This window comes from Calidris pugnax, unplaced genomic scaffold (assembly GCF_001431845.1).
Source record: "Calidris pugnax isolate Ruff unplaced genomic scaffold, ASM143184v1 scaffold72, whole genome shotgun sequence".
Taxonomy (NCBI): Eukaryota; Metazoa; Chordata; class Aves; order Charadriiformes; family Scolopacidae; genus Calidris; species Calidris pugnax.
The window spans coordinates 104,607-129,190 of record NW_015090808.1 but is presented as its reverse complement, the minus strand read 5'-3'; the positions used below and the strand labels follow the sequence as shown (position 1 = coordinate 129,190).

General features: G+C 48.3%; 1 protein-coding gene across 1 annotated transcript in view; it reads right to left on the bottom strand.

The window, feature by feature from the left end:
- RUFY3 (RUN and FYVE domain containing 3) overlaps positions 1 to 24,584 on the bottom strand; it is a 60,049-nt gene that overhangs the window by 5,155 nt on the left and 30,310 nt on the right. The window contains 13 exon segments of the mRNA XM_014938330.1: positions 1,225 to 1,365; positions 2,309 to 2,383; positions 3,096 to 3,123; positions 4,156 to 4,256; positions 5,430 to 5,712; positions 9,244 to 9,363; positions 13,052 to 13,149; positions 14,277 to 14,444; positions 14,801 to 14,881; positions 15,493 to 15,585; positions 17,553 to 17,630; positions 17,632 to 17,737; positions 20,186 to 20,303. Of these exon segments, the coding sequence (XP_014793816.1) occupies positions 1,225 to 1,365; positions 2,309 to 2,383; positions 3,096 to 3,123; positions 4,156 to 4,256; positions 5,430 to 5,712; positions 9,244 to 9,363; positions 13,052 to 13,149; positions 14,277 to 14,444; positions 14,801 to 14,881; positions 15,493 to 15,585; positions 17,553 to 17,630; positions 17,632 to 17,737; positions 20,186 to 20,303 (1,490 nt within the window).

Sequence of the window (24,584 nt, the reverse complement as noted above, 5' to 3'; positions counted from 1 at the left end):
CCCCGAGGAAATAACCCACTAACCCCTAACAACATTGGTACAAACCCAAATTGTCACAGAAATAACACCAGTTTTTCTAAGGACTACAAAACATTCTGCGGTCTTCAAGACAAGTAGATTTCCAGTATAAACCAGTCCCCACCACCACCGTGACGTGCTCCGTGCTTCACTAAGGAAGCCCCCACCGCTTTTTTCGGCGTAACATGACGTTCCTTGAGGTAGGAGCAGCAAAGAATGATGTACCATGAAGTGTGGAACCTCTTTACCCTGTTTCAAATCAGAATTTCTTGTGGGCAAAAAACGTTCCTGCTTCTTTTGTTCCTTTCTGTTCCTTCTCTACCAAAGAAAAATAATTAGCAAAACGCTGGGTTTATTACAATTTTTTGCCTGTGGCCGAGGGGGAGAGGTGGAGGGAAGTGGCCCCTAAATGTGTCGTCACGAGGATTTGGTCTCTCAGTGCTGGGGATCCAATCCCTCCAGCTCCCACCCCACCACGGGAGGTGCAGTGATGGATGCTCTTCACCATCACCACCCCGGTGTGGTCACCAAGTCACAGTGAGGGTCTAACCAGGAAGGTCCCAGATCAGTGCAGGTCCTTGGTTCTCCCCATCCTGCACCCCCTGCACACAAGGAGAACTTTGGAACTTTCACAGCTTGGTTTGAGTTTTCCAGCCCGATTTGCGCAGCCGCGGCCAGGGCTGAAGGAGTGAAGCTTGGAAGAGTTTCTTGGCCTCTTCCCTTGGCCTTCAGAGCCCCGGCAGCGACGCAGCTCGGATTGTCAAAGGCGAGGGGAAAGGGACAGGGGGTTTCAAGTGGAGCCAGGCAGGAGGACTGAGCATCCCCCCGTCCTGCTTTCAGCGAGGCGTCGCTCAGCAGCAGCTGTCACATCACAGCTATGAGGATAAGACCGTTCCTGACCCACCCCCGCAGACACAGAGCTCGTTTTGGGGCGAGGACACTCTGTCCTGGCTGCTGGGGGACACCTTGGGGACATCCCCAAAACAGCTCTTCCCCAGCACAAGCTCAGCGCTGGGAGCCGGCAGGTTTTGGGACAGGGAAAGCTCAGACCGTCCACGAAACACCACGAAGCTGCTTCCCTCCGACCTCCAAAGGACACAGGAAAGTGTCTTCTCTTCACATTTCCCCCCCCCAGGACAACTCCACAAGCCACCATGCTCAGCCACCACCATTTTTTGGTCACCTCTCCCTGCACTGTCCCCCCTACAAGGGGCTGGCCGAGTACTGCTGGATGAGCTGCTGGTGGCAGGGGTCGCAGACGCGCTGGGGGTTGATGCTGGAGGGCAGGGGCAGCTCGTTCCCTGAACAAGCTTCACAGAAGACACCACCACAGTTCTTGCAGATGTTCTGGAAGGCAGAAGGAGGACAGAGACATTAAGGAGATGCTCAAGACACAAGCGACACAAAAGGAACTGCTGTTTTCTCTTGTTATTGTTCCCTCAACCCAAATGCTCCAATGGGTTAGAGAAAGATGCTCCAAAACTCTACTCTTGTCTCCTCTGAAGACCAGGGGTTTGCTCCTGAGCAATCAAACAAACGTGTGTGTCCTTGCAAACTGCTCCTGCTCCTCAGCATCGGTGCAGGGAAGTGTCTGGATGGAGGCAGCACTCCCACCAAACACCCCTCTTTGGTAACCCTCTTGTCATCGTGAGGAAAGCAAGGGGGGGGCTTAGCCACAAAAAAAAGAATAAAAATAAGAGAAAAAGGCAACGGGCCCTAAATGGAGAAATGGACAAGTGTCAGCACCTCTATTCCTCCTATATCCTAATACTCCTGTATTAGGAAAGATTTTTTCCCTGAAAGGGTCATCATCCATTGGGATGGGCTGCCCAGGGAGGTGGTTGAGGCCCCATCCCTGGAGGTGTTCAAAAGACAGGTTGATGTAGTGCTGGGAGGTATGGTTTAGTGATGATGCTCCTTGTTTGTTGTGTGGGTGTCTATTTTTGTCAAAATTAGGTTGACGGTTGGACAAGATGATCTTTGAGGTCCCTTCCAACCTAGAAGATTCTGTGATTCTGTGATTCTCACTTCTGATTGATCCCAGAAAAAAAAAAAAACAACCATTTGAGTAAAGGGAAAAAGCTGCTAAAGGGAAGAGAAAACAGAGCAGAGCGAGGAACCCTCAGGCAACCACTGTCTAACGAGTTTAAGGGGGAAGTGGACTTCAGAAAAGGGCTCATTTCTCGGTCCCAAGTCACCAGTGGGAAGTCTCTGCTGTTCCAAGATGAAAATGGGAGGAAACACACGTTGTTGAGGTGACAGAGGTGACAACAGGAGCCTTGGGAGTTACCTTCTTTGCGCTCCGGCTGCTTTCTTCCCGGCAGAGCTGGCAGATCTCGGCGTTCCCAGCTCCCGACGGCTGTTCCTACACCCCAAGGGAAAACCAAGACGTTCTAATTTACACCGGATCCTCCTCTCACACAGGGAGGAGGAAGGTCCCCACGTGGTGTTTTTTCACCCCTCTCCCCCCGACGGAGCAGCCACAAGGGACCACCAAGCCTTTGCAGGATGACCTACAGTCCCACCAGCTACACCACACCAGTGTTACAGCATCCCACTGACAGGGGTGTAGCCCTGCTTTGCCAGACACCCCAAGGAGGGAAAGAATGGATTTTGGGCAATTTGAGATACATGGAAATGGCAAAACAAGCCAATCAACCAAAACACCCCCTTCCCTCCACCCTATGGAGCAACTGGCAAAGCCCTACCCCGGAGCGCGGAGCTTAAACACCACCAAGGAGGTCAAACACCACCATTCCCAGAAACACTGTATTATATTATGTTTTCTTCTTCTTTTGAGACACGCCAGGAAAGGCAGAGGGCAAAGGGATAATACAAGGGGTTAATATTTGTTTAAAAACCAACAGGGTCGTGCTGAGGAGGCAGAATGAGCTCACTCAGTAGAAAGTCTTCCTACTGAGATGACAGCACTTGTCCACTATGGACAAATCCTCCCCAAGGCACAACCTGAAGGACATCCAGGAGGCATCTGGGCAGGGCAGGTGGTGCAGCCCCCCAGGAGCTCCCTCGGGACCCTCCCCTTTCAGTATTTCAAGGCAAGAGAAAGCACCACCCACCTGCTCGTCCTGCGTGCCGCCCGGGGACCTGCAAGAGAGGAGCCTCGTCACTTCAGTCACTGTGGCATTTCAGAAAAACATCAGGGAATTCCCTCAACCTGTCGTGAAAATCCTACCCATGCACATTTTTGGGGTGTGTTGCTGCAAAACCACTCTGTGTCTGGTCTCCTGTGGTGTTGTGAGGTCTCTGAGACAGCTCAGCAGCCCGATGCTCCTGCTGCTGGAACAGCCCAGGTGGAACAGCTCCTGCATCTAAGGCCTGGAAGGGTTTTAACACCCAGTAAAGCAGATTTGAATCGAGCTTACGCTATTTTTAAGACCAGAATTCTCTAAGTTTATACGGGTGTTCAGCACAGCCTGGCAGAGCTCTGTGTTCTGTCACCGACGGTCAGAGGACTCCAACGGGCCATTAACATCCTCCAGCAACGTCCTCCTCACAGAGAAAACATCTCTTCTCATTGAAAACTAACTTTCGGATTTGGTTTTCAACACTAAACAAGTTCTACACCAAAATCTTCCTCTGTGACACCAAGTTCAGAAATGTGCTACCAGAACTACATTTTTATACAACCACTTCCTTGAAATATTATGTCAAGTTCTCTTTCTCCAACAGCTTCTCTTCTTGTCCAAAAGCCACCAGTTACTGGTTCTAAATGCCATTGACCCACCAACCTTCTCCTTTCCCTCACCAACAGCGATACCTTCGTTGAACACGAGTTCCAAAGGTCTCTGCAGCATTTGACTTATTAAGTTCATTAAGTAAGACAAATTAGTAAACAACAGATTTATGCAGAAACAAATTCAAAGGTAAATGGGAGAGAGAGGGAGCTTTTCATCTCCAGAAACGCTGAGGGCAAGTGGCAGAACCTCCTTCTTCCCTTTGAGGGCTACGAAAAAGCAGCAGAGAGAGCTCAGCGAGAGGCATTAGGCTGAAAAATGGTTCTTTGAAAGGGAAGTTGCACTTTGAAATGGAAGTTTCCAAACTTTCCATCGGCAAAGAAACTGGAGAAAGGGAAGGAGAAAAGGAGAAGGCAAAAATGAGATCTCTTCCCTTCCCTACCTGTGGGGCAGGACGCTGCTCAGGACACTGTTCAGGACACTGTCCTCCCTTGGGGGCTGCTTCACTTTTGCATTTTCTTCCTGGATTTTGTGCCTCCCGTCCTGCCAAGAGGAATTGTTTACAGCTGAAGGGGCTTTTTAACGACCGATGAGCGGGACAAATCCTCTCAGCCAGGAGAGGTGACAAATCCTCCCCAGCGACCACCTTGTGACCCCAATCTCAGCCCAGCTCCTCCATTTCTGCAAACAACAAACTTCTGCCGGATCAAGCACTTTTTGCCAAGTTCCGTGGCAAAAAAAAATAATTCTGAAATTACTTTTTTCCAACCTTTGGCTTTAGAGACCGGTCTGCCCAGTTTGGGGGTTTCTGGTTTTCATTTTTACCAGCCCAAACCGCACCGTGCTTGGTTCCCTCCCCCTGAATTCTAGCTCTTCTGCTACAGCAAACAAGGATTTTCCACAGATGGATCCTGATGCATGAATAATGTCCTTGAAATTGGGTGTGATATTGGTTAAAAAAAGAAAAAGTGGGGTGGCTGAAGCAGCCCCGGGGAGCCCAGGGAAGGCAACTCTCCTGTGGGGCAGCAGAAACCACCTCCAGCACCTCCCACTCCTCGCGGGGATGAGTTTCGTTCCCCAAAACAAGTGTTTTGCTGCCAATTCCCGGCAAAAGAACCTGTTGTGTTTTACAGGAAAAGCCACGGAGCAGATTTTCACTTCCAAAGGCAAATTTATTGCTAAAAAGAGAGTTTCGCTTGGGAACTACCAAGTTTTACTCTCAAGATGAAAAACACTGACTTCCCCAACCCTCTGTGCTGAGAGAACACCAACAGTGACTTGTGATACCAGCCAAAAATCATTTTGTCTCCCAAATTTTACTATTCACCTCTTTCAGGAGAATATCCCTTATTAAGATGCGAGAAATAAAACCAAGTAAATTTGCTTTTCATAAGCTGTAAAGTTTACAGCGTCCTTCTCTTGTATTACACTTGGTTTTGTTGAATTAGTGAAAGAAAATTACAGTTACTGTCAGGATTTTGTCATGTTCCCAGCCCAGAAGAGGAAATCAGCGTTCTCCAGTGAAATGTAATATTTGCAATAATTTTTATGAGGCTCAACTCAATAAACTGCCTATTTAGCGTGTGTGAAAAAGGTTCCATGTAGTTGTGGCGCATCAACAATCCAATTTATTGCCTAACAAAGCTCAGGAAAAGCAACTGAGGAAAACGAGACCACATTTCCAGCGCAAGCCAAGGGGAACAATCCCCAAATTACCTGTCTCAGCCAATTCTTTGGGCCTTTTTTGTTGTCTTGGCCGCGTTGGTGACTCTGTGACCATCTGTCCCTCTCCCGCTTCAGTTCCTGTTCCAGGTGGCTCCTGGAATAGGGAGGTGGAATCTGAATAAGGGCCATTCTGTAACACTCCACAGGGAGAGAAGATGAGCTATTTAACCCTCTCTTCACACCGCAGCAACTCAACCCCAACTCAAGAGCTGAAAACTGCCTCTGAATAGAAGTTGTCTCACATAATACGTCAGGATGGAAAAATCTAGAAGTGCTTCATCTCATCGTAGCACAATTTTGTGGAAATAAATCTGTTGACAGGCCTGCAAGTCCTTAAAAATCCTTAGTTATTCATCTCTTGCAGAACAGTTGATCTGTTCTGTTCAAAAAGACATTCTTCAGTACATGGACTGCTCTGAAACCAAAGCCAACATCCCCGACCCCTTCCCAAAGGGGATGGATGGGCTGGTCCTCCTTGAGAGCTGGGGAAATTCTTCTGACACCTCACCTGGAAGTGTAAAAATCCTTAGTTATTCATCTCTTGCAGAGCAGTTGATCAGTGCTCTGTTCAAAAAGACATTCTTCAGTACGTGGACTGCTCTGAAACCAAAGCCAACATCCCCGACCCCTTCCCAAAGGGGATGGATGGGCTGGTCCTCCTTGAGAGCTGGGGAAATTCTTCTGACACCTCACCTGGAAGTGGGGCTTGGTCCTTGTGGAGCAACCAAGGGTTCCTCTCTAGGAGAACCTGCTCTGCTACTGCCCTTTGTGTTCAGACACCTCACCTGGAAGCAGGGCTTGGTCCTTGTGGAGCAACCAAGGACAGCCTGCTCTGCTACTGCTCTTGGTATTCTGACACCTCACCTGGAGACAGGGCTAGGTCCTTGTGGAGCAACCGAGGGCTCCTCTCCAACAGGAGAGCCTGCTCTGCTACTGCCCTTGGTGTTCCGACACCTCACCTGGAAACAGGGCTAGGTCCTTGTGGAGCAACCAAGGGTTCCTCTCCAGGAGAGCCTGCTCTGCTACTGCCCTTGGTGTTCCGACACCTCACCTGGAAGAGGGCTTGGTCCTTGTGGAGCAACCAAGGGTTCCTCTCCAACAGGAGAGCCTGCTCTGCTACTGCTCTTGGTGTTCAGACACCTCACCTGGAAGCAGGGCTTGGTCCTCGTGGAGCAACCAAGGTCTCCTCTCCAGCAGGAGAACCTGCTCTGCTACTGCCCTTGGTTGAGCAACAGCACAGGAGCAGGTCAGTACGTGGGCTGGGATAGGAGAGGTGAGCCCAAAGGGGTGAAAATAGGACACATACGCCCTTTTATGGACCATCATCAACTCCAGCCCAGCCTCTAACGAAGGTATGGCAGATGCTCCTTCAAGACCACTGAGCAGTCGGGCCACTGGTCCTGCCACCAAGGCTTTTGGGCCAGCCCCACACGGTGCCTGCTGTGGTGCATCGAGCCACACAGAACAAGGACACAGCTGAGTGCAGCAGATGGAAATTCAGGAGGACAACTAAGGAGAGATGAACAAGGCCATCAGAGGTCCTTGATGCAGCACCACTCCAGATCTGTGGATCTCAGACCCTTTACTCTGGGGCACCAGAAAGCTCCACACCTCCAGGAACTGCACCTCCTGTGCCCAACAACCACTGAGCTCTTGGAGCACATGGACCAGCAGGGACCGAAGCGCCAGAAACACCTCCTCGTTTGCCAAAATCAATCAATAATCAACAAAATATGGGAACTGCCAGAGGGAACCACCCCTGCTCCAAAACCAAAGCCTAGAAACTGAGTATCTGCTGTGAAAGCAGTGCCAGGACTTGGACCATTTTCAGAATCCTCATTGTCATTAAAACCAACACGATCCGTTATTACCCTCGTTAGCCTCTGGACCGCTCCAACGGTTTTTTTAAATAGCTCGTTATGACTCCAGCCTCATTAATTACACAGCCTGACTGAAGCCAGTAAAGCTGCTGGAGACTCACATCCAGAAATGACTCCTCGCCCGCGCTGACATTGAAAAAAACCCAACCACCTCAGGGAATTCTTGTTTATAACGTGATTTAAAAACGGCACAAACACAAAAAGCCCCATTTCCTCTTAAAGGAAGACGACTCCAGAAAAGGAAGACAACTCCAGAAAAGGAAGACAACTCCAGAAAAGCTACCCACCAGCCAGTGCAGCACCCAACAACTCATTCCTTTAGAAATCCAGGAATAAACTGAAGTTGATAAAGCAGCTCAGCCTCCCAGGAAAGGAGGCTCCATCCTTTTCATACCCTCCTCCTGATTTAGCTCGAGCGAGGAAAGGATCAGGAAGGGTCCAACTGATGCAAAACCAGAGCAATCTGCAAATCTCATGGAGCTGCACTAAGTTCATCTGCCTGGGGGTGAGGAGCACACGCAGAGAAACACATTCCCCAGACCTTCTATACCCAAGAACAGAGAGAGCTCAGGCCCAGGATCTCCTACGAATTCCTGATAAAAGCCATTTCCTGGCTTTGTGGGCACCCTCTGTCACATTTTTTTTTTTTAACAGAATGATACAAAACACTGTGCCAGGAGGGGAGGAGAGGACAAAATGAAAAGCTGCATCCAGCAACGCTTCCACACCATCCAACCCAGTGACCTTGCAACACGCAGAAGCTGCCGAGGGGGAGACACTCTGCTCTTTTCAGATAAGAGGATTTTCTCTGTTTTCCTGACAGCAGCAAACCCATGACACCACAGGGGGACAGCTCTCGCCAAGCTCTCTACATTTGGTTTCCAACCTTCTGGTTGCCTCCCAGCAAAACTGAGACCAGTTGCAGCTGGAAAACAGAACTCAAAATCACAGTTGGCCAGACCGATGTCCCTTGCTCCAAACTCTTGAGTGTTTTAGCTTTAGATTCCAAATGATGCTATTACAATGGAAAAGTCTGAGCAACAAGAGACTTTGGAGAGGTCTACGTTGCCACCAGAGACCTGACTGCTCTTTGAAGCACATCCAGCCCCCTCTCACTCCAGGCTAAGCCACAAGGCAACCTCAGGATCTACCTAGCTTTTCCAGCTCGTGGTGGTCTCCGTCCCACATCCCTAGCTCTGCAGGTTTCCAAAATGGTTGCCTCCCAGCAAAACTGAGACCAGTTGCAGCTGGAAAACAGAACTCAAAATCACAGTTGGCCAGACCGATGTCCCTTGCTCCAAACTCTTGAGTGTTTTAGCTTTAGATTCCAAATGATGCTATTACAATGGAAAAGTCTGAGCAACAAGAGACTTTGGAGAGGTCTACGTTGCCACCAGAGACCTGACTGCTCTTTGAAGCACATCCAGCCCCCTCTCACTCCAGGCTAAGCCACAAGGCAACCTCAGGATCTACCTAGCTTTTCCAGCTCGTGGTGGTCTCCGTCCCACATCCCTAGCTCTGCAGGTTTCCAAAAGAGAAGGTTATCACCCAACAAATCCAACCATGGTGCAGAAACCCCCCACGGACACATCCCGACACTTCATCTCCACCCAAGAGATGTTCTGCAGCCTGCTCCTGATCTCCCACCCCCACAGAAGAGTTGTGCTTTTGCTGGCGGTTTCTCCCGACCACGCAGTTCGTTCCCTTTTTCTTCCAACCTGATTTTTTGAGTTGCAACTTTAAAGAAAAAATCTGCCACTTCAGGAAGCATTTCACGCCTCCCTGGCATCTCAAATGCCACTTGGCCCTCTCCCTCTCCACCTCCTACTGCTTTCTACTAGACACAAATCAACACGGCCCTAGATTAGAAACAGAAAAATAGAGAGGGGGGGAAAAAAAAATAGATTAGCAAAAGATCTCTTCACCGCTGCCTGGAGAGCTCTTCCACTTCCAGCTGGAGGCTGTTGATTTTGTCCCCAAACTCCTGCTTGAAGAGACGGTTGTCCTGCTGGGCCAACTGCCGGTCCTTCTCCGCCTGCCGCAATCTGGATTTGAGCCACATGAACTTGTGATAAAAAACAAAAGCCATGGTGGGGAGGAAGACCGAGTTTAAGCAACAAATTAATAAAGTAAAATAAATAAATAAAAAAAACCAAAAAAAACAAACCCAGTGAAAAGGTAAAGTCAAAAATAAAGGAATGGTAAAAACAATGGAAAGGAGGAAAATCTTTGAAAGAAAAGTAAGATGTAGGTGAACCAGGCAGAAGCTCTGATTTTCAACAGTTTTTATTCTATTACTACGGTTTACAGCCATTAGGATGAAAAACAGAAAACATCACTTTTATCCAGATTCAAAGCAAACCTCAAGTACACAGAATTTCAAGTCCAATTGGATTTTAATGTAGGTTACATTTCAGCTTTACACGCGGAACTGGGACTTGCCAGGGAGGTTAAGCCACTAGATCCACAATCAGTTCCTCCTCCTGCTCCTTCTGCGGAGCCCGGCCCCGAGAAGGGCCAAATTCTCAATTTTCTCTGATTTCAGCCTTCCTGGGAGAGCACACAAAGCCAGCCCGACCCCTCTCCCTCCAGCAGCCAGCCGGGGAGGGGGCGGGGGAATTAACTGCTCTAATTAGCTATTTGGATGCCTCAATGAAAGCTTCCGCCTTCCTACTATTATTTTATTTTTTCCTGGTGGTTAAAATGAGTTTTCTAGTAGAAGGTTATTGAAGGTTATTAAAGTTTATACTCTGGAGCATGCGACTTGGGCACCGCGTGGAGGTTTAAAAGGGGTCTCCAAGTCTGCTTGTGTGGGGGGGTCTGCGGGAGGAGCTTGGGGGGGGCAAACTGAGCCCCCCCAGGATTTTGAAAGTTGAAGGATTAAGTGAGAATCAACAGGTGGTCCTTCCCCAGCTGCCCTTCCAGTCACGTTTGCCACCCGCTGCCCCAGGGAGTGCAAAGGGAGAACTGGCACCAAAGAATTTCTAGGGGTGTCTCACCCCAGAGCAAAAATATTCCACACGGAAACTCCCCCAAATGTCATCTTCTTGAAAGAAAAAAAGGGATATAAATCCCTAGGAGCGCTCACAGCCCAACGCCTGGGACAGCCCAGACCCTGTGGGCGGCCACGGGGAAGAGGGTATTGGTTTATCATAGTCCAAGCTACAGTTACTTAAAAGTTTTGCACTGGGGTGTTAAATTGGGAATTATTTTTTCCTATTTGGAGCTGTTTCCGAGCTTTAGCTGTTCTTTCCTCAGCAAATCCCATTTGCACCCAGCAAGGGAAACTGGGAAGCGAAGGAAAGGAGCGGGACGGTTAAAGGCAACTCCTCCTTTCAAACCAGGGGCTGCTGGGAGGAGGAAGGCTCAAGCACCAAATGACTCCCCACCACTGCACCTCTTGGTCCTTTCTTATTCATATTTTTTTTAGCACTAGAGTATAAAGATCAGATTCTTGGTTGTAGAACCTATCTTCCCTTTCCAGGAAGAGGTGGGACCTCCTGAAGCACCTCTCCTGGGCTTCCTTCGGTGGGGAAGACCCACGAGGTGTGTGTAGGAGGGAGGGATGGTGGAGGTAGAAGGCGATGCGAAGGTTAAGGAGGTTTCCACTGAACTCACCACTCTATCCTGTTACTCTAACACCTACCCACTAATTCTGGACACATGAAGTTTAAAGGAATAAGGATAAGTCAGAATTCCCCAGCCTCCCACCAGGTCACAAAGGCAAATTAGGAGAAGGCTGGTCTTTGTGGCCACGAGCCACCAAGTCCTGGCTCTGGGGTGGCTCCAGGACCCCATGGAACAGAAATGAAGAGGTTGGGAAGGGCTTGGGGAACGCACACAACTACTTGCAACAACTTCCAGGGACTGCATTAGTATTTTTTTTTCCCCCCCGAGTCTACTTCACAAAAAAAAGGGCAACACAGAAAAACTAGTTGACTTTCCAGAGCTGGCCAACCTGCCACTGGCTCGGCCAAGGCACCGACTCTCCAGGAATGTTGGAGATGGGTGCTGCCAGAGGAGGTTTGTGTCCCAGGGATGGACAGAACCACGTCTCTGCCACTCCTGAACACTTTTCTGGGGTCTTTACTGGCCAACTCATCAGTTCTTTAACACAGCTTAAATGGCAAAGTTAGGGATTTTCATACCCGACTCTAAATCTCCGAAGAAAAAAAAAAAACCCAACCAAACTCACTGGTTTTAAAAATTCAGCAAATTCCAAATCAACTTTAGGTGACAATTAACATTTTAACAGTTGCTTTTAGCAATTCTCAAGTTCTCCCCTCATAAATGAGTTCTGATGTCAGAGCTGTGAGGCGACCTGACACAAAAAATGTCTAATGGTGCTTCTGGATCAGTTTGTTTGCTGCGCTATTTAAGGTTTTTGCCTGTTTCACCAAATCCTTTTCACTGTTATGAAGGAAATCAGAATGAGGATGATGGGAAAAAAAAATAAAAGATGGAAAAATAAGAACAGCAGGAGAAAAAGAGCAAAACAATTAGCTGAGGAAAGATCATACAACATGTTAAAATACAGATTTTCTACGGAGAAAAAGAGCAAAACAATTAGCTGAGGAGAGATCATACAGCATGTTAAAATACAGATTTTTCTATAAACAAAATGACCTTTTTCATAAAGAATTGTACAGAATATAAAACCTAAACCAAGAGGGTTAATTTAGTGCACTGGCCGTGCTCTGGTTTTCTGGGAGCTCACACGACAGCCAAGGCAATTCCCAGAGACTCAGCTCCTGAGCTATTTGGCCAAACCACCACAAGCCTTGGCTTCCAGAACAAGACTAAGGGGGAAAATCAACCCTTCTGCGATGCCAAAGGTCAATAACGTGAGCCAACGTGGCCATTAGGCTGGAACTTGGCCCAGCCCAGCCCTTTGGACTGCCTTCATCTGCGACAGCCAGGCTGCCCCTCATCTTCCTCTGTTTACTTTCACGCCAAGAGGTTCATCTCCCTCAGAAAGCACATGGCTGGTCATCAGGAGAAGGCTTCAATTGGGTTTTTTTTTTCAAAATGGTACCAGAGATGTTACTGATGTTACCAGAGATGTTTAGGCTGAGGGGAGACCTTCTCACTCTCCCCAACTCCCTGAAAGGAGAGTATAGCTGGGGGGGTTGGTCTCTTCTCCCAAGGAACAGGTGATGGGACAAGAGGAATCGGCCTCAAGTTGCACCAGGGGAGGTTTAGAATGGATATTAGGAACAATTTCTACACAGAAAGGGTTATGAAGCCTTGGAATGGGCTGCCCAGGGCAGTGGTGGAGTCCCCATCCCTGGAGGGATTTAAAAGCCGGGCAGACGTGGTGCTGAGGGACATGGGTTAGTGATGGGTTTGTCAGTGTTGGGTTGATGGTTGGACTCGACCTGGAAGCTCCCTTCCAACTGGACAATTCTATGATTCCGTGTGGAATGTTTGTATTTCCATTTTTCCCAGTGCTGTCAGAGATAGGCCTGGACTTGTAATGACTGGGTAACACACAGCACAGCTGATGTGTATAAATGAAGCTGCTACATTAATTACTGCATTAGCAGTATCTCACTTTCTAACAGAAGCCCTCCTGAGCGTGCACAACACTTCTAACATCACCTCAAGAACTCTAGCTCTCGAGCAGCAGCTGAGCAGTGCTCTGGGGCTCTCGTGTCCCCCAGCCAGGCTCAGCAGGACACCACCACTGGAACACACATGTGACTTTATAACAGTAAGAGTTTCATTCTTTACCTTTGTTCAAGCTGTTTGATGGTGGCAGCCATCTGATTTGTTTTCTCTTCCAAACGGCTGTTTAATTCACTCTTCTGTTTCACTCCCATGTCTGAACTCTGGAAAAAAGGAGCATCATAGGGGTTTTGTAAGTCCCATGTCTGAACTCTGGAAAAAAGGAGCATTGTGGAGTTTTTTTAAGTGGGAGAGCAGACTGAGGGGGGATCTGATCAACACCTATAAATCCTTCAAGGGTGGGTGTCAGGAGGATGGGGCCAGGCTTTTCTCAGTGGTGCCCAGGGACAGGACAAGAGGGAACGGGCACAAACTGGAACATGGGAAGTTCCATCTGAACATGAGGAAGAACTTGTTTGGTGTGAGGGTGGCAGAGCCCTGGCAGAGGCTGCCCAGAGAGGTGGTGGAGTCTCCTTCTCTGGAGACATTCCAAACCCTCCTGGACACGTTCCTGTGGGACCTGCTGTGGGTGCCCCTGCTGTGGCAGGGGGTTGGAGGAGATGATCTCCAGAGGTCCCTTCCAACCCCACATCATTCTGTGATGCTGTGTGGCACATGAAGCCAAAGGGGCAGGAGCCAAGGAGGCAGGAGAAGGTGCTCAGAAAGCAAAGGCCAGGTCAATAATGTGAGGACAAAGACCCTGCCCTACAGGTGCAGGCTATGGCTGGACCCCACAAAAAGGCAGTACCAGAGTCAATGAAGTTTCCCATATAATACATATTAAAGCAACATCTGTTTGTATAATTCAACTGTTTTGCTCAGAAGGGTTGGCTCAAGCAGAGCAGAGGCAACGTTTTCCTGTTCTGAAGTCTATTTTAGAGTGTCTTTCGGAGCTTTTTGCATTGCTCTTTGTCTTAAAAGTCTTTTGTCACCACACAATAACGCACCTAACGACACCACACACCTTCAAACACCACACTGTGCTGGAACAGAAGCTCCCACGGCTCAGTTTTTATACCACAAAACCACAGAAGATGCTTTTCCTGGTCAAACACACCCATTTCTGGATCATCCTGGGTCCTTCCTCAGAGGAAATGGCATTTTTCTTTAACCCCCAGCACATTCAATTGTTCATGTGTTACATCTTCCTGGCAGTGAGACCAAAGAATGCTACACAACCCAAAACCCTCCCATTCCCAGTCCCTTTTAAAGAGATGGGGGGGGGGGAAAAAAGAACAGGAGTTATTGCTTCTACCTGGAATTCACCACATTTCATGGAATTCTTCCCTACCTGCAGCTTGAAAGACAGTTCATGCTTTAGGGCCCTGAGATCATCCAGCTGCTGCCTGAGCGCCACCAGCGCGTCTTGCTTCTCGCAAACATCTTTCTCCAACATCTTCATGGCCAGCTCCATCTCCTGTCGCATCCCGATCTGCACCTCCAGCTCCTTCTCCACGTCCTGGAACACCCGGATGGGCCGGCGTTACCAGCCAGCTTTCCTCACCCTCCCCAGGACAACCACCACCTAGAGCCACGCTGCACAGCCGCAGCGAAGGATCTGACCCATCAAAGGTGATTAAAGACAACAAATCCCCATTTTCCATCCAATATTCCAGCAACATAAACAGCAGAAAGTACAATATAGGCCCATCTGTCTGATGGAGTGGGGGGAGACCAGGGAAAAGCTGGCAGACTTTTTATTCCCTAAAAACATTTCATTTCCCTGGGCAAATGTTTTAAAAAGCGATTTTCTGATATGGAGTTATGACACCAAAAAGCCAGTTGTGGTGAGCTCTGAGCTCAGACAGCCCTTACCAGCCGCAGCTGAGTCTCCTCCTTCAACTGTTTCCGCGCCTCGGTCAGTGCCTGTCCATCAGCAGTTCTGTCTTTAGTGGCCTAAGGTAATGAAGACACTTAATTAACCCGTCAATATATACTACTAACCCTCACATTTGCCCATTATTTGCTTTTCCCACCACTTTGAAAACAAATTCTGTGACTATCAAAACTCAGAGCTCCATGCAGTGACCACATGCAGAAATGGCTCTGTCTCCCTGCTCCCCACTTCACTTCTAGGAGCTAAAGACACAAACTCTGCATTTTCAGGACTTTCACAATATTCTAAGTATGGTTACAAAACCTCAGGAAAGGATCTTTAGAACTAAAAACTAGATTCTGCCATAGTTACCAGCACTTTCAATAAATCATAGAATGCGTTGGGTTGGATGGAACCATTGAAGGTCATCTAGTCCAACCAAATCAACCAAAAACATGTAGATCCTGCCCTTTGATTTCCAAAAAGGCCAGCATTTCAGGCTGAAAAAGCAGAACTCCTACGTCCAAATGTTTGTGCCACCCCCTCAGTAAATCCTCCCTCCCAACAACAAGGAAATAAAAGTCTCTTCCAAACAGCTACTTCTTGGTGGGACTGGGGCTGGGACTGCCTGAAGGTTCAGTGGTCACTCACACCCACACACCCTCACACACACACCCCCACACCCACCCACCTTCCGATTGGACTCTAGGATGTAAGAACTTTCTTCTTTAACCCGTTCCATCTCTTCTTGCAGTGTAATAATCCTGTTGTTTGCAACTGCAAGCTGTGAACAAACCACAACAACAGTAACGTACCAAAACCACACTCCACATTTCTTTTTTGTTTTCTCCAGATTTCTGTACTCATTTTTTACACTCAAAGTGAGAAAAAAAAAAAGTATTTGGTGTGCTAAAGGACAATTTGGCCTCTCCCATGGAGATAGGCTCTCTGAGAAAGCATCAATTAGTGCCAGCGGGATGGATTTCCACTATCACCTAAACCAGAGAATTTCCAACCTATTTTGGTGCCTGTATTTCACTAAAATCATCGACTTCTCCAGGTCTCTGCCTGCCAGACTCTGTGTAACACGTTAGTGCAGCTCAACAGAACTCCTCGCCCCGTTCCCCTTCCCTTCCCAAAGGGAACAAAAAGGAGTTTGTTGAGTTTGAGCTGGTGGAATTTATTACCAGAGAAGAAACTCTCGCAGGGGTTTGCTAAAGCTTCGGTAGTTTGGGTGAAGTGCTGGGGAGGGCACCTCAGGTGTAAGATGCTCATTTGGGCAGGAGGAGAACCTCACCAGAGGAGGAAGATGTGGCTGGGAAGGGAGGAGAAGTATGTCCCACCCTGAGGAGATGGGACATCTGCCTCCGAGGAGTTCCCAGGGAAGACATCACCGCAGCCTCCCAGATTACTCAGAGTGAGCAGGCAAAGGCCAAAATAATTTTGGAAAACTCCTTCTGGCTTTGTACAGCCTGACTTGCATTAAGCCCTGTGCACGAGCAAAGCTCAGTGACATTCCAGGAGGTCACAGTGTTACCAAGTGACAAACCCAAATATAAAGTACCCCCATAAAAGTGTGAGTTTTTGGCACAGCTCAAGCCAAATGTGCAAATTGGTGTGACATGTGCCACAGTTTGTTAACTGTGCCCCACAGACAGCCCAGCCTGGCACAGTGTCACCCAGAGCCCTGCTCTGAAACTCCTGCAGGATTCACTGAGGCACAAGCAAGTAGTAAAAAATTAAAAAAACCACTTCAATCCAACACTGCAATTAATATTGTGTCTAAATGGGCACAGCACTCACACTCTGCAGGGAATAAATCAAAAGCCACTTATAGCAGCGCTGAGAGAGGCAGCCTCTACTGCAGACCACCTTTTTAAAATAAACATTTTAATTGTAAAAAACATTTCTTACTCCTTAACTGCAGGAGGGGATAAACTAATCTCCATTGCTAATGCTCTGCATCATTTGGAGCACATCCATTGGAGTCAACGCTCAATAACCAGACCCAGAGACCTCCCTTCATGAGGGGGAACAAGCAAAAAGGAATTTCTATTTCATATTTGTGCTGCAGGAGCACCAAGCCACCCCAGTCAAAACCACTCTGCTAAGTGACACACAGACAGACTGTAAAACCATTAGGGTGAGACCTACCATCACCCATTTGGCAGGGAACTCACTCCAAAAGATTTTATTCCATTTATGGCGTTATTAATGAACCAATTTTAAAATGCAGTTACAGCTCTGATGCACGTACCAACCATTTCTCATGCTCAGACTGAACGACATTTTATCTATAATGATAATTTTCTGCTTTATTTCTTGTAAACTGAAGAAACAAGTTATCTTACTGCATCTACATCATAGTAAACTTTTGCATCTGTCAAAACAGACATTTAGAAACATGTCCTGTCTGGCCATCTCATAACCTACATCAGCTGCTCAGCATTTGAGACGGTACCCACTGTACCATTTATTCCAAGATACTTCCCAGAAATCAGAAAGCGCTCTGAGATTTCAGAGGGATCAAGTGTGTTCAGCAGCTTTTGGTTTTTAACACAACCATTGGGGTTTTTTTCCACCTCATGCTTAGGCAGAAGGAGCCGCCAGTGTAATTCCCTGGCAGGTCGGTTATTCCAGTTCCATCAGTAAACACTGATCATTCCACACACCAGAAATCCCAAAATAGCTCCTCCCGTACCTTTTCAACCCCTGATGCCAACACATCAGATTATTTTCTGTGACACTCACCTCCTCGGTCAGTTTGGTGTTGGATTTTTCCAAGGCATCCACCTTGGCCTGGAGGTTGTTCACTGTAGCACTGTTGGGCTCACCTGAGAAGATCCTTCCTGTTGATCAAGGCCTTCATGTACTCTGAAAGTTTCTTCTGCATCAGAGCCAGGCGCAGCCAAGCTCTTCCTCTCCCCACGGGCGTCCTGCAAAGGCCAGAGACAAACCAGTTAAGAAACATGCTGCACCTCACACCCCCACACAGCCCTCATAACCCTCCTCCAGCCAAAGTTTCCATGTCTCAAAGATACAGCTGGCACTGGTAAAACAGGGAAATACACGGTATTTAAGTGCAAATAGTTACAGGTGAGTTTATCTGTCTTCTGCATCAGAGCCAGGCGCAGCCAAGCTCTTCCTCTCCCCACGGGCGTCCTGCAAAGGCCAGAGACAAACCAGTTAAGAAACATGCTGCACCTCACACCCCCACACAGCCCTCATAACCCTCCTCCAGCCAAAGTTTCCATGTCTCAAAGATACAGCTGGCACTGGTAAAACAGGGAAATACACAGTATTTAAGTACAAATAGTTACAGGCGAGTTTATCTATATAGATAGATAGATATTTATAGGCTGCCCAGGGAGGTGGTTGAGGCCCCATCCCTGGAGGTGTTCAAAAGACAGGTTGATGTAGTGCTGGGAGGTATGGTTTAGTGATGGTGATGCTCCTTGTTTGTTGTGCGGGTGTCTATTTTTGTCAGTTGGGTTGATGGTTGGACAAGATGATCTTTGAGGTCCCTTCCAACCTAGAAGATTCTGTGATTCTGTGATCTAAGCAATCACTGCCTCTCTCATGACTAATTTGTTTTACTAATAGTATTTCCCTGACTTTACCCCTGCTGGATGCACAGAGATCGGGTGCTTCAACACCTCAACTTCTCACCCCAAAACCAGTTTTTTTTGCATAAGAGAAGTCAGAACACCCATGAAGGCACTGCTGGGAGGGAAGGGGTTACGGTGTTGGTCCTTCCCCCTCCTCTGTTTCTCCTGGCAATCCCAAAACTCCCACAGCTTGGAAAATGCACTGACTGATGCGCTGCATCGCGGCCGCGGCTCATCCTGCCTGGCCGGGAGCCAGCACCAGACGCTCCGAAGGAAGGTGTAAATCCCCCCGTGTGGAACAGTATTCCCAGCAGAAGGGAATCTCTTTCCCTCTCCAGCAGCCTGTGAGCTCCCTTACACCAAACACTACGTGGGGCGTTGGGTTTTCTGACCTTAACTGGTACCAGCAGCAGCTGCCCTTCAAAGTCATCTCCGTTATTCCCTGCTCTTGACCTCACTAACATGTGGCATCTCCCAAGGGTTAGCATGAACACCAAGCCGAGGCTCAGAAACTTATTCTAAAATTGTTAATTTCAATGTATTTCATGTTTCAATATTCTTTTACAACAGGAGAAGGTAACAGGAGCTCTGGCTCAACGCTGGTGACACTCCATTCTGGTCCTGTAAGCTGCTCCAGGAGTTCTCCTCCACACATCTCCAGTACTAGCACTTGTACATCGCTAATCACTAATCCCAGACTCACAGTGATGTGGGGTTGGAAGGGACCTCTGGAGATCATCTCCTCCAACCCCCTGCCACAGCAGGGTCACCCACAGCAGGTCCCACAGGAACGGGTCCAGGGGGGTTTGGAATGTCTCCAGAGAAGGAGACTCCACCACCTCTCTGGGCAGCCTCTGCCAGGGCTCTGCCACCCTCACACCAAACAAGTTCCTCCTCATGATGAGGTGGAACTTCCCATGTTCCAGATTGTGCCCGTTCCCTCTTGTCCTGTCCCTGGGCACCACTGAGAAAAGCCTGGCCCCATCCTCCTGACACCCACCCTTGAAGGATTTTATAGGCATTGATCAAATCCCCCCTCAGCCTTCTCTTCTCCAGACTAAACAGACCCAAGTCCCTCAGCCTTTCCTCCTAAGAGAGATGCTCCAGGCCCTTCACCATCTTTGTAGCCTCTGCTGTTCCCTCTCCAGCAGTTCCCTGTCCTTCTGGAACTGGGGAGCCCAGAACTGGACCCAGTAGAAGTGTCCAGTTTCCAGCAGTAGTTCCCTGTTCCCCAGGCTCTAAAGCCTCTTACGGTTTTCTTTAGCCAGGAATAAGAAAACCTGAACGAGATGTCTGAAATGACTCTGAAATTTTTAAAAGCAATACACGCTTTGAGTGGGTTTTTCCTCTCCTCTAACATAAGTAAGATCTCCAACTTTGTGACCGAGCCTCCCTTTTACACAAACTTGACAAGTTTGCCTGCGTTTATTGAAAAGAAAAATCACCTCTGTCTATCAGCCTTAAAACTATTTACCCTTTTATTTAAGGAGAGTCTGTAAAGGCCAATCCCCTTCCCGAGACACCCTCTCTCATTTAGCACTAGCAATAAATGCAGTGTGGTCCCTAACACCCCATGCTCTTAGCAGAGGAAGAATATATCCTGTCCTCTCCTCCTGCACTTGATTAAGAATAAAAACAGACTAATGATCCATTTTTATCAGCAGAAGGTGGCAGATATATTTCTGAAGGCTACATTTGCCCTTCCTTCTCTTCCACAGGATCCTTCTTACAGTAACCACCACGTGATGCATTTGTGCAGTAAAAGCCTGTACTTACTTCAGCCCTGGGAGATCCTTAACGCTCGCTGTAATTTCTGCAGCTTCAGGAACAAGCTTTTCTACGAGTTCCAGAGGTCCCCAAAAGGATTTATTTTGCCCAAGGAAAGTCTTTTTGGCTGGAAAAGAGAAAGATGTAAAACGAGCCTGTTAGTGCTGACTAAATGCATCCTCAAGCGTGGTCAGAAGTATAAGAACAGCAGAGAAAAACAGCCCCAGAGGTTCTTCTGGGGTTGCTGCTGGGGAAGGACACAAGCTGACTTTTTCCACCCGAGTGTGCCAATTGCTGGTATCATTCAAACAAGGCAACGGGAGATGGAGACAGAAGCCAGAAAATATTCCACCCATCCCCAATATGCCAAAACAACAACTTTTGGTGATAACCAGCAACTTGGATTCACTGCCAGAGGTCCACGTTCCCACCAGGATGTTGTCACTGCCCCCAGGTCATACTTGGTGTGCGCAGGGTAATTTTCTCTCACTGAGCATCCCCTTAGAAGGAAAAGGACCACACCACTGAGCCCACTCCTTCTCCAGAGCTCCTGGGGGCTTCTCCAGGCGGTCTGCTGCTTGGGTATTTTAGCTGTGACTCTGTATTGCAGCTAAATATACCCTCTGCTTGCTATTTTCCAAAGCAGCTTTCAAGCTGTTAGCCATGAAAAGCCAAACCCCTCAGGTCTGACAGAACTACTGAGAGAGGACCTCTGTGTTGCAGCTCCTCTTCCACCAAGAGGCCCGTTGGCTCCCTAGAGCCTGAGGGAGTGCAGAAAAGAAGGGGGTCACAAGTTGGCCAAGCAGCTCATTTTATCACTGCTCCCTTCGCTGTACTCCAGTCATCTCAAAAGCTGTTTAAAAAATGGCCAAAACCTGCAACAACTGTCACCTCTTCTCCTGCAGTTATGCCTTCAGCAGATTTTTTTCCCTTCCTGCAGCCTGTCAAGTCAACTATGACCTTGCTCAGCCTCTCTTTACCCTACTTTACCTTTTTAAAACTCTAATTAAAGAATAACATGGGGTTGGAGATCATCTCCTCTGACCCCCTGCCACAGCAGGGTCACCCACAGCAGGTCCCACAGGAACGTGTCCAGGTGGGTTTGGAATGTCTCCAGAGAAGGAGACTCCACCACCTCTCTGGGCAGCCTCTGCCAGGGCTCTGCCACCCTCACAGCAAACAAGTTCCTCCTCATGTTCAGATGGAACTTCTTACCCTCTCCAGCAGCTCCCTGTCCTTCTGGAACTGGGGAGCTCAGAACTGGTCCCAGTGCTCCAGATGGGGCCTCCCCAGGGCAGAGCAGAGGGGCAGGATGACCTCCCTCCACCTGCTGCTCACCCTCTTCCTGATGCCCCCCAGGATGCCCTTGGCCTTCTTGGCCACCAGGGCCCATTGCTGGCTCATGGCCATCCTGTTGTCCACCAGGACTCCCAGGTCTTTCTCCTCAGAGCTGCTCTCCAGCAGGTCAGCCCCAACCTGTCCTGGTGCAGGGGGTTATTTCTCCCCAGGTGCAGCACCCTCACTTGCCTTTATTGAAGTTCATCAGGTTCCTCTCTGCCCAACTCTCCAGCCTGTCCAGGTCTCTCTGGATGGTGGCACAGCCTTCTGCTGTGTCAGCCACCCCTCCCAGTTGTGTATCATCAGCAAACTTGCTGAGGGTACATTCCATCCCTTCATCCAGGTCATTGATGAATGTATTGAAGAAGACTGGACCCAGTACTGACCACTGGGGAACTCCACTTGTTACAGACCTCCAACTAGATTCTGTGCCCCTAATAACAACTCTCTGAGCTCTGTCCTTCAGCCAGTTTCCAATCCACCTCACTGTCCATTCCTTTAATCCACACTTCCTTAGCTCACCTAGAAGGATGCTGTGGGAGGCTGTGTCCTCTCTGGATGGTGGCACAGCCTTCTGCTGTGCCAGCCACCCCTCCCAGTTGTGTATCACCAGCAAACTTGCTGAGGGTACGTTACATCCCTTCGTCCAGGTCATTGATGAATATATTGAAGAGAACTGGACCCAGTACTGACCCCTGGGGAACTCCACTTGTTACAGACCTCCAACTAGATTCTGTGCCCCTAATAACAACTCTCTGAGCTCTGCCCTTCAGCCAGTTTCCAATCCACCTCACTGTCCATTCCTTTAATCCACACTTCCTAAGCTCACCTAGGAGGATGCTGTGGGAGGCTGTGTCCGAAGCCTTGCTGAAGTCAAGGTGGACAACATCCACCACCTTTCCCTCATCTATCCAACCAGTCAGAATCACAGAATCACAGAATTTTCTAGGTTGGAAGGGACCTCAAAGATCATCTTGTCCAACCGTCAACCCAACTGACAAAAATAGACACCCACACAACAAACAAGGAGCATCATCACTAAACCAGACCTCCCAGCACTACATCAACCTGTCTTTTGAACACCTCCAGGGATGGGGCCTCAACCACCTCCCTGGGCAGCCCATTCCAATGCCTGAGAACCCTTTCAATGAAAAAATTTTTCCTAATATCCAGCCTGAACCTCCCCTGGCGCAACTTGAGGCCATTTCCTCTTGTCCTGTCGCCTGGGACTTGAGAAAAGAGACCGACCCCCACCTCTCTACACCCTCCTTTCAGGGAGTTGGAGAGAGCAATAAGGTCTCCCCTCAGCCTCCTTTTCTCCAGGCTGAACACCCCCAGCTCCCTCAGCCTCTCCTCATAAGACTTATTCTCCAGACCCCTCACCAGCTTTGTCGCCCTTCTCTGGACCCGCTCCAGCACCTCAATGTCTTTTTTATGGTAGGGAGCCCAAAACTGGACACAGTACTCAAGGTGAGGCCTCACCAGTCATGCCATCAAAGCAATTTTTAAAACAAAATTTGCTCTTTCTTGCTCCTAGGCTATGACAAACGGGACCCCTCTGGGGCAAGGTCACCTTTCAAGCCGTGTTTAAGGCAGTGTTCCATCACAACGAAGAACTGCTGGAGAGGCGCGTAGTCCGAGTCCAGCGTCCTGCCCAGGTTCAGCGCCGACTCGATCAGCCCCTTGATGCTCAGTTTCGCCATGTTCATCAGGTTCATGCGTTCATTAGCCATCAGATAATTAGGATCTATTAAAAAAAAAAGGAAGAAAACCACTATTGAGTAACACAGGCTATTTTTAATACAGTAGAATATCCCATTTCTCTCTCTTTTTGTCCCCCAGCTTTGAAGATACTTTTAAGAACAGCGACAGGTTCACGTGTGTCACTCTCTTTTTTGAGAAAAATCACAATTAACCAGCAGTTTACGGACCACAATGACATGTTACAAACTGGTAACAACTCCCCTCCTGTGATTTGTTCTTCCATCTAAAGATGCCCACGAATCCCCTCACGCTTAATCCATCCACGTGCCTTCTCTATCCCAGCTTGCATCTTTTCTTCTCATGATTTTATACTTTTTTTAACTTGGATGTAACATTGAACCCATTCCCACCTCTCTCTCTCTCCGTTTTCTCAACGCTCCTGGGTTTTATCACTGACAACAAGGAGCTGATCTTCACAGCTCCTCTCACACCTCGCTCCAAGTCCCAACACACACAGAGCTTCCAAGACTGTATTTTTCTTCTACCTTATTATTAATATTTAGACCTTTACACTTGCCAGTAGTAAGAAACAAATACAGACACTCATTTTCCACCTCCTCCCTGCCTGCAGCCTCTATGGAATGTTCCCAAGCCAGCACCTATCCTTTCACCAAGGGGTTCCTTTCCCAAACACCATCAGAGCATTCCCAACACCTCCAGAAACAAGGTGTCCCATAACTAGAGTGAAATTGTCCTACCACCACACCAAATAAAGTGTGCTTAGGCTTTAGCCCTGGAGATACACAATAACAGAGAGAAATTCACACTAGGAAAGCGATATTGCATCAGCTGCAAGTTTGCTGTTTGCATCTCTTTCACCTTCCATCTCAAACCCAACTTTTGAGCTGAAGTCCTTCACCGCAAGCAGCTTCATCTCTGCAAGGCATATTTATTCTAAGCCATGGACCCTTGAACCAATTTGCCACCTTCCCAAGTGAATTTACTGCAGAAACTTGACCAGAGGACATCTAAGACTGTACATCTAAGACACTTCTAAGCAGAGGGTACTCATTTTACCTGCTAGAGTGAGCAAGCATGCTTGCAGACAAGTAAATAGCAGAGACTGAAAACCTTCAGTTACAATAAAAGAAGATATATTTCTATTTAAAATGCAGGGGGTCCAGACCCCTCACCAGCTTTGTCGCCCTTCTCTGGACCCGCTCCAGCACCTCAATGTCTTTTTTATGGTAGGGAGCCCAAAACTGGACACAGTACTCAAGGTGAGGCCTCACCAGTCATGCCATCAAAGCAATTTTTAAAACAAAATTTGCTCTTTCTTGCTCCTAGGCTATGACAAACGGGACCC